The following is a 9,058-nucleotide window of genomic DNA, read 5'->3' as shown; positions in this document are numbered from 1 at the left end:
TGCGGTCTTGGGCAGAGCAGGAGCCATACCAAGCTGTGATACAACCAGAAAGAATGCTATGGTGTATCGGTAAAAGGTGGTGAGAGTCGTAGCTGACATGCCAAATTTCTTTAGTCTTCTGAGAAAGTAGAGGCGTTGGTGGGCTTTCTTAACTATAGTGTCAGCATGGGGGGGGGGACGAGGACAGGTTGTTGCTGATCTGGACATCTGAAAACTTGAAGCTCTCTACCCTTTCTACTTCGTCCCGTTGATGTAGACAGGGGCATGTTCTCCTTTATGCCTACTGAAGACGATGGCAATCTCCTTCATTTTGTTGACATTGAGGGAGAGATTATTGTTGCTGCACCAGTTCACCAGATTCTCTATCTCATTTCTGTCTCATCATTATTTGAGATCCGACCCACTATGGTGGTGTCATCAGCAAACTTGAAAATCAAATTGGAGAGGAATTTGGCCACACAGTCATAGATGAATAAGGAGTCGAGTAGGGGGCTGAGAACACAGCCTTGTGGGGCACCGGTGTTGAGGATGATCGTGGAGGAGGTGTTGTTCCCTATCCTTACTGATTGTGGTCTGTGAGTTAGGAAGTTCAGGATCCAGTCGCAGAGGGAGGAGCCGAGGCCCAGGCCACGGAGTTTGGAGATGAGTTTCATTAATTCAGCTCATTAATCTGAGATTCACAATCCCCTGGGTGAAGAAATATCTCCTCATCTCAGTCTCAAATTACCAGCTCCTTATCCTCGGTCTGACACCCCCTCAGAGAGGGAAATTCCCAGGCAAGACCACAGGAGACAACATTGGACGATGGGCCGAGTGGCCTCACCAATTCCAACTCTGCAGATCCGCTCCGGGTTTGAGTGCGGATCCGCTCCGGGTTTGAGTGCGGATCCGCTCCGGGTTTGAGTGCGGATCCGCTCCGGGTTTGAGTGCGGATCCGCTCCGGGTTTGAGTGCGGACAGGATGAGGCTGTGTCGGCTGCTGCCGCTGTTACTGTTGCTGATCGGTGAGTCCCTGTGGCCGGAGGCCGGACACTGACTGACCCCCTCCCTCTGGTCGGAGGCCGGACACTGACTGACCCCCTCCCTCTGGCCGGAATTTCCGCGATTTTTACCCCGTGTCCTGGAACCCGGAAATGCCCTTTTCCCAAAAATCCCCCTGAAATATCCATAAATCCATTAAATATCCCCCCAACTCCCCTTAAACATCCATAAATATCCTTAAATCTCTTTAAACCCATTAAATATCCCCCCACTGCCCCCCAATCCCCTTAAACATCCTTAAACCCACTAAGCACCCCCCCCCCCCCAATTCCCCCTCAATGCTGCTCTTTGCTCCTTTTTAATTTCTTGTTTCCTTGCTCCTCAGGTTGGGTTGATTCCAATGACAAGGCTTCAAACCAAACCAGAAGCGCCGCCTTAAACCCAGTGAAACATCCTGACAACAGCCAGGGTGCCGGTGCGGGCAACAGCAGCATCAACAAGACTGGGGTTGGCGGCGTGGGCAAGACCAGTGATGGCAGCAAAGGCAAGACTGAGGGTGCCAGTGTGGGCCAGACCAGCACCAACACCAACATCACCAAGACTGATGACGCTGGCAAGACCGTGATTGATGGCAAGAACAAAATAGTTGGCAGTGAGATCAAGAATGTGAGCAAAGCCAAGGATGAGGGCAAGGACAAGACTGAGGTTAACACCAAGGAGAAAGGCAATACCCAAGCTGCAAATGTAGACAAGATTGAGAACAAGACAAGGACTAGCAACGAGGATAAGACTGGGGTCGCTGGCAGTGAAATCCACAATGTTGAGACTGGTGATCAAACTGCTAAAAGTGGTGTAAATCAAGGCAAGGGAGCACTGAATGATGAGGAGAGAAGCAGTGACCACCCAGCAATATCTGAAGACAAGAAGTCACCAACTGGGCAGAGCAATAAGGACAATGAGGAAGGTGATGAAGAGGAGGATGAGGAGACACCAGAAACAGACGCAGATGGGAATGTCAAGGAGGCTGGTGACAGTTCAACTGCCGCTGGAGGGTTGGTGAAGGATGGGGTGAACATTGGTGCTGATTCAGTGCCCAGAGACGAGCCTGAGAGCAGCCATTTCTTCGCGTATCTGGTGACCACAGCAGTTATTGTTGCTGTTCTTTACATCGCCTATCACAACAAGCGTAAGGTGAGGGGGATGGGGTGACTGAGCTGTGGGATTGCCATGAGAAAATTGCAGAGACTTTTAACAAGCATTTTGTGTCCATCTTAGCAGTAGGAGACACCAAAGTATCCAAAAATATTTGAAAATCAAAAGGCAAACATCAGGGAGGAACTGGGAACAACTATTTTCATAGAACATAGAAAAAAACACAGCACAAACAGGCCCTTCGGCCCACAAGTTGGGCCGGTCATGTGCCTACCTACCTAGGCTTATATTTAGGCTTACCTATAATCCTCAATCCTATTAAGTCCCAGAATAGAACATAGAAAAAATTTTCACTCTAGATAAGGTTACAGCAATACTCATGGGACCTGTTGATCTGTGGCCTAAATCCTAAAAGAAGTGGCTGCAAAGATAGAGTAATCTTCCAAAGTTTCCTGGTTTCCCAACCGAATGGAAAACCACAAACCTAACATCTCTTCAAAAAGGGAGACAGAAAGCAGGAAACTATAGGCCAGTTAGCTTAAAGTCTGTCATAGGGAAAATTCCAGAATTCCTTATTCAAGAGACGAGCAGAACATTTAGAAAATCATGATACAGTCAGGCTGAGTCAACATGGTTTTGTGAAAGAGAAATAACGTGACAATTTTCTTTGAGGGTGTGACAAACAAAGTGGGAAAATGGGAATCAGTTGTGTATTTGGATTTCCAAAAAACATTCAGGAAGGTGCCATATAAAGTAGAGGGCGGGGGGATGATATACTGTTAGAATGGATCGAGGATTGGCTCACTGAAAACTATCCAAGTTGGGACAAATGGGTCAGTTTCAGGTTGACAAACTGTAATTAGTGGAGGGCCTGCAGGGATCAGTGCTGGGGCCACAGTTATTTGTAATTTATATCAAAGACTAGAATTAAGAGGCCGACTGGATTGTAGTCACATTTGCTGACAACACAAAGATTGGTGGAAAGCAAGTTGAGAGGAGGATACAAAGAGTCTGCAAAGGGATATAGATAGGTGAAGCGAGTGGGCAAAAAATTGATGGGTGGAGTATAATGTGGGAAAGTGTGAGGTTGTCCACTCTGGAGAGAATAGTCAAGTATTATTTACAGCGAGAGATACTGCAACACAGATGGGTCCGGCTATCTGAGTAAATTAACCCCAATCGGTCAGTGTGCAGTTACAGCAAGTAATAAAGGCAGCAAACACAATGTTGGCCTTTATTGCAAGAGGGATAAAGCCTGAGAGTACAAAAGTCTTGCTTTAACCCTGCAGGGTATTAGTGAGACCACACTGAGATCACGGTGTACAGTTTTGGTCACCTTGCTTCAGGAGGGATAAACTTGCATTGGAGGCAGTTCAGAGAAGGTTCATTCAGCTGGTTCCTGGGTGAAGAAGTTTGTTTACGAGGAACGATTCAGTAGGTTGGGCCTATACTCGGAGTTTAAGAGGAAGAAAGGTGATCTTACCGAAACATCGAAGATTCTGAGGGGAGCTTGATAGGGTAGATGCTGGGAGGATGTTTCACCTCATGGGGAAATCCAGAACCAGAGAACATGGTTTAAAAATGAAGGATGTCCCATTTAGTACAGCGATGAGGATGAATTTAGTCTGTCAAAGGGTTATTGGTCTCTGGAAGTTTCTTCTCCAGTGAGTCGTGGAAGCTCGGTCATTGAATATATTTGAGGCTGATTTACACCAATTTTTAATTGACAAGTGAGTCAAGGATTATAGGGTCAGGCAGGAAAGGACACAGTCAGATCAGCCATGACTTTACTGAATGGGGCAGCAGGCTCGAGGGGCTGAGTGGCCTCCTCCTGCTCCTAATTCACATGTTCAGAAGTTCACAGGAGGCATCGATGCTTCATGGGGGAAAAATGTTACATTCCCCCTCCAATACCGTCACCCCACCCTCCCCCAACCTCAGGTAAAGTACAGCAAGTGTCTTTTTGGGAATGGGGGAAAGCAGAGTTATGGGGGGGAGGGAATTATCCCCACGTCGGGGGGGAGGGAATTAGCCCCACGTCGGGGGGGAGGGAATTAGCCCCACGTCGGGGGGGAGGGAATTAGCCCCACGTCGGGGGGGGAGGGAATTAGCCCCACGTCGGGGGGGAGGGAATTAGCCCCACGTCAGGAGGAGGATTGTATTTCATTTTGTTTTTCTGTTGCAGATTATTGCTGTTGTAATTGAAGGTCGGAGGTCAAAAGCCAATCGACGCCCAAAGTCAACAGATTATCAGCGATTGGACCAGAAGGTATGCCTCTGCCTTCTTTTCTCCTTTCCTCCTCACTTCACCCTCTGTCCTTGACCCCCTCTCCTGATTCACTCCTTCTCCCTCTGCCCTACCCTGCCCCTCACTCAAGTTTCAAGTTTGATTTTCTATTCTGCTCTCCCCTCTCCAGATGTGAAGATCCTCAACACTGATGGACCCCCTGCAGAAGCACTTTCATCCCCCCACCTACCTTCTCTCTAAACTGTGAGACCCTTACTGCGCACCCGAGGACAGTTCAGCAGAGAGCATGCTCCAGAATCATTTCTCCAGATCTCAGCCAGCTTTGTGTGACTTTCCCTCTTTGTACAAAGACTCTCAATCCGCAATTGATTTTTAACCGTCTGATAATGCAGAGCTCAGCCACAATGTGCTGAGCGGGGTGTGGGGGATAAATAGTGGGGAAGTAAAGGTGATGAGTGAAGACGATGGAATGTATAGGGGTGGAGGGAGAGGGGGGAGGGGGGTAAGAGTGGGGGAAGGGGAATGAAAGTGGGGGAGGGGGAGTGAGAATGGAGGTTAGTATGAGTGTGTGATTGGGGGGAGAGAGGGGGAGTCGGAATGAAGGTTAGTATGAGTGTGTGATTGGGGGAAAGGGGAGGGGGAGTGAGGGGGGAGAGCCGGGGAGGGGGGAGTGAGAATGGAGGTTAGTATGAGTGTGTGATTGGGGGGAGTGAGAGGGGGAGTCGGGGAGTCGGAATGAAGGTTAGTATGAGTGTGTGATTGGGGGAAAGGGGAGAGGGAGTGAGGGGGGGAGTCGGGGAGGGGGGAGTGAGAATGGAGATTAGTATGAGTGTGTGATTGGGGAGAGTGAGAGGGGGAGTCGGGGAGGGGGAATGAAGGTTAGTATGAGTGTGTGATTGGGGGAAAGGGGAGGGGGAGTGAGAGGGGGAGTCGGGGAGGGGGGAGTGAGAATGGAGATTAGTATGAGTGTGTGATTGGGGAGAGTGGGGTATCTCTGTCCTGTGGATGGAAGTTACAGTGAGAGGGAGACACAATGGCTGTGGGAACAGTTGCTGCTGCTTCCAGGCCAGGTAGGTCCAAATGGAGTGGGGTTTCAGCATTATTTCTTCATTTCTGCATCAACTTTGAGGGGAAACTCCTGCTACCCAACTTTCCCCAGTCGGGGGGGCCAGTAGCTGGAGGATATGTAATGTTTGCCTAGGAAGGTTTGGGGTGCTCTGTTGGAGAGCCACCAAGGCGTTGCTGAGTGAGTGGCTGAACAGGAAGGAACATGGGCTTCTCAGCATGTCTCTCAGTGAACAGAAAAAGCATGAAGACAGATGCTGCTTTCAGTGACTGACTCCAGGCATAGCTCTGTGCGCTTGGGTAATATGCAGTCTCTTTCTGTTTGTATTTTGGGTTGAAAATGTCTGTAAATTGTTGTAGCAGCGGAATGGTAAGTGCAGAGTCTGTGTCCACTGTGGGGTAAGCCTCCCTGGAGCCCAGGCACATCATCATGTAATCATTCGAAAGAAAATTAAACTCAATGGCTGTGAGATCTCTTGCCTGCTTGTCCAGTTCCTTCATCCCCCTGCTCCTGCTTTCCACACTAGACCACTAAAATTCTTTACTGAGACACTCGGACTCGTGAAAGTTGGAAGAGAAACTATCTTCAGATAAAACACAGTTCACAAAAATCCAAAGCAATTCCGAATGTAGAATGAAAACTGCAAAATGCTGGAAGTACTCAGCAGGTTGGACTGCAACTGTGATGATAGAAATAGAGTTAATGTTTCAGAATGAAGGACATTGTGGGAGGCTAGGGAGGAAATTGCAGGTCCCCTAGCCGAGATATTTGAATCATCGATAGCCATGGGTGAGGTGCCTGAAGATTGGAGGGTGGCAAATGTTGTGCCTTTGTTTAAAAAGGGCTGCAGGGAAAAGCCTGGGAACTACAGGCCAATGAGCCTCACATCTGTGGTGGGTAAATTGTTGGAAGGTATTTTGAGAGACAGGATTTACAGGCATTTAGAGACGCAACGACTGATTAGGGACAGTCAGCATGGCTTTGTGAGTGGAAAATCATGTCTCACAAATTTGATTTGAGTTTTTTGAAGGGGTAATCAAGAAGGTAGATGAGGGCAGTGCAGTTGATGTTGTTTACATGGACTTTAGCAAGGCCTTTGACAAGGTATCGCATGGTAGGTTGTTGCATAAGGTTAAATATCACGGGATCCAGGGCGAGGTATCTAAATGGATACAAAATTGGCTTCTTGACAGAAGCCAGAGGGTGGTTGTAGAGAGTTGTTTTTCAAACTGGAGGCCTGTGACCAGTGGTGTGCCTCAGGGATCAGTGCTGGGTCCACTGTTATTTGTCATTTATATTAATGATTTGGATGAGAATATAGGAGGCATGGTTAGCAAGTTTGCAGATGACACTAAGATTGGTGGCATAGTGGACAGTGAAGAAAGTTATCTCCAATTGCAACGGGATCTTGATCAATTGGGCCAGTGGGCTGATGAATGGCAGATGGAGTTTAATTTAGACAAATGCAAGGTGATGCATTTTGGTAGATTGAACCAGGGCAGGACTTACTCAGTTAATGGTAGGGCGTCGGGGAGAGTTACAGAACAAAGAGATCTAGGGGTACATGTTCATAGCTCCTTGAAAGTGGAGTCACAGGTGGACAGAGTGGTGAAGAAGGCATTCGGCATGCTTGGTTTCATCGGTCAGAACATTGAATACAGGAGTTGAAATATCTTGTTGAAGTTGTACAAGACATTGGTAAGGCCACACTTGGAATACTGTGTGCAATTCTGGTCACCCTATTATAGAAAGGATATTATTAAACTAGAAAGAGTGCAGAAAAGATTTACTAGGATGTTACCAGGACTTGATGGATTGAGTTATAAGGAGAGGCTGGGTAGACTGGGACTTTTTTCTCTGGAGCGTAGGAGGCTGAGAGGTGATCTTATAGAGGTCTATAAAATAATGAGGGGCATAGACAAGGTAGATAGTCAATATCTTTTCCCAAAGGTAGGGGAGTCTAAAACTAGAGGGCATAGGTTTAAGGTGAGAGGGGAGAGATAGAAAAGTGTCCAGAGGGGCAATTTCTTCACACAGAGGGTGGTGAGTGTCTGGAACAAGCTGCCAGAGGTAGAAGTGGAGGTGGGTCTGAAGGACCCGATTCCATTCTGTAAACCTCTATGACTATGATGACCTTTCATCAGAACCCTTCCATGGACAGAAACAGTTGCAAAGGAACTGGCTGTGAAAATGAGCTTGAGTCGATATTTGGTCAAACACAAAACGGGAATAGAAAGGCGAACGAGGTAAAGAGGAAAACGGAAATCTCGTCAGAGACAAGAACAGAACTCCTTCAAGGCAGATGTTCTTGTGAATTAAGCAAAATACTGGAGATCTGAAATAACAGTGCTGGAAATACTCAGCACATCAAGCAATAGCTACGGATCTTCCAGACACCTACTGAGGGCTTCCCTTCACTCTTTGATTTCTGATTTCCAGCAATTTTGGTATTGCTTTGTAAATCAATTCTTTTTCTAAAGAGTATGTGAAATGTGTAATAGGAAAAACTGAACGTGATTTAATAAATGGGTCTTTCCAAGTGGAGATTTGTATCATTCTCTGCGAGGTCCTATCCAATTGGACAGCACCAACTGCCCATCCATCTCCTTAAGTCAACCAATTGTGGAAAATGTCACTCACTCAACCAGTTTCAACAGGCTCAAAAAACAAGGTTCATTTGAAACTAAATATTGTACAGAACGAACACTACTGCTGTGAGGACAAAATAAAAGCAGATATATGGACCGAGCAAAGAATTACAGCCTTTATTCATCTTCTGCATTAAGGCAGATCCCTGAGACATGGAGTTACATAAAAATCTAATTCTCTACACGAGCACCAAGTCCAGAAACAAAAGAAATCAGGATTAGATTCATCTTTTTCCAATGTTCTTCCAAGTAAACAGCAAAAGATTGCATTATCTTTGTCTAAACTCTGACACTGGAGGTAAGACTCCACAACTTAGAATCCAAGCACATTTTGCAGTGATAGATCCCTGGGGTCCAGTGGGAGATGTGCGCAAATATCCTTCTTCTGACTGATGGCTATTTCTCAGTGGTGAACACACTTGCGTCACTTCAAGTTTAAAGTTTATTTATTACTGTCACAAGTAGGCTTACATTAACACTGTATCCTCACTGGCTACAGGGGAGGTCCCAGAGGATTGGAGAATAACCAATGTTGTTCCTTTGTTTAAGAAAGGTAGCAAGAATAATCCAGGTAATTACAGGCCGGTGAGCCTTACATCAGTGGTAGGGAAGTTATTGGAAAGGATTCTTCGAGACAGGAGTTATTCCCACTTGGAAATAAGTGGACGTATTAGTGAGAGGCAACATAGTTTTGTGAAGGGGAAGTCGTGTCTCACGAACCTTATCGAGTTTTTCGAGGAAGTGACGAAGATGATTGATGAGGATAGGGCAGTGGATGTTGTCCACATGGACTTCAGTAAGGCCTTTGACAAGGTCCCTCATGGCAGACTGGTGCAGAAGGTGAAGTCGCATGGGACCAGAGGTGAGTTGGCAAGGTGGATACAAAACTGGCTTGGTCAAAGAAGACAGAGGGTAGCAGTGGAAGGGTGTGTTTCTGAATGGAGGGCTGTGACAAGTGGTGTTC

General features: G+C 46.9%; 1 protein-coding gene across 3 annotated transcripts; it reads left to right on the top strand.

Annotated features, from left to right (window-relative positions):
* Positions 1-788: 788 nt before the first annotated feature.
* On the top strand, positions 789-5,913 carry LOC144489953 (uncharacterized). Of its 3 annotated transcripts, none has more exons than XM_078207781.1 (5): positions 789-1,003; positions 1,366-2,171; positions 4,318-4,401; positions 4,550-4,934; positions 5,200-5,913. In XM_078207781.1, the coding sequence occupies exons 1-4, from the start codon at positions 961-963 to the stop codon at positions 4,553-4,555; spliced, it is 939 nt and encodes a 312-aa protein (XP_078063907.1). In that variant the 5' UTR covers positions 789-960; the 3' UTR covers positions 4,556-4,934; positions 5,200-5,913. The 3 variants fall into 3 exon arrangements, with proteins under 3 accessions (XP_078063907.1, XP_078063908.1, XP_078063909.1); XM_078207782.1 differs by having other exon boundaries at positions 4,550-5,022; positions 5,299-5,913; XM_078207783.1 differs by having other exon boundaries at positions 891-1,003; positions 4,550-4,922; positions 5,248-5,913.
* Positions 5,914-9,058: the final 3,145 nt, after the last annotated feature.

The sequence above is a fragment of the Mustelus asterias genome, unplaced genomic scaffold (genome assembly GCF_964213995.1).
Source record: "Mustelus asterias unplaced genomic scaffold, sMusAst1.hap1.1 HAP1_SCAFFOLD_2712, whole genome shotgun sequence".
In the NCBI taxonomy this organism is placed as follows: Eukaryota; Metazoa; Chordata; class Chondrichthyes; order Carcharhiniformes; family Triakidae; genus Mustelus; species Mustelus asterias.
The sequence above is the reverse complement of the archived record's forward strand: the minus strand, read 5'-3'. Positions and strand labels throughout refer to the sequence as shown.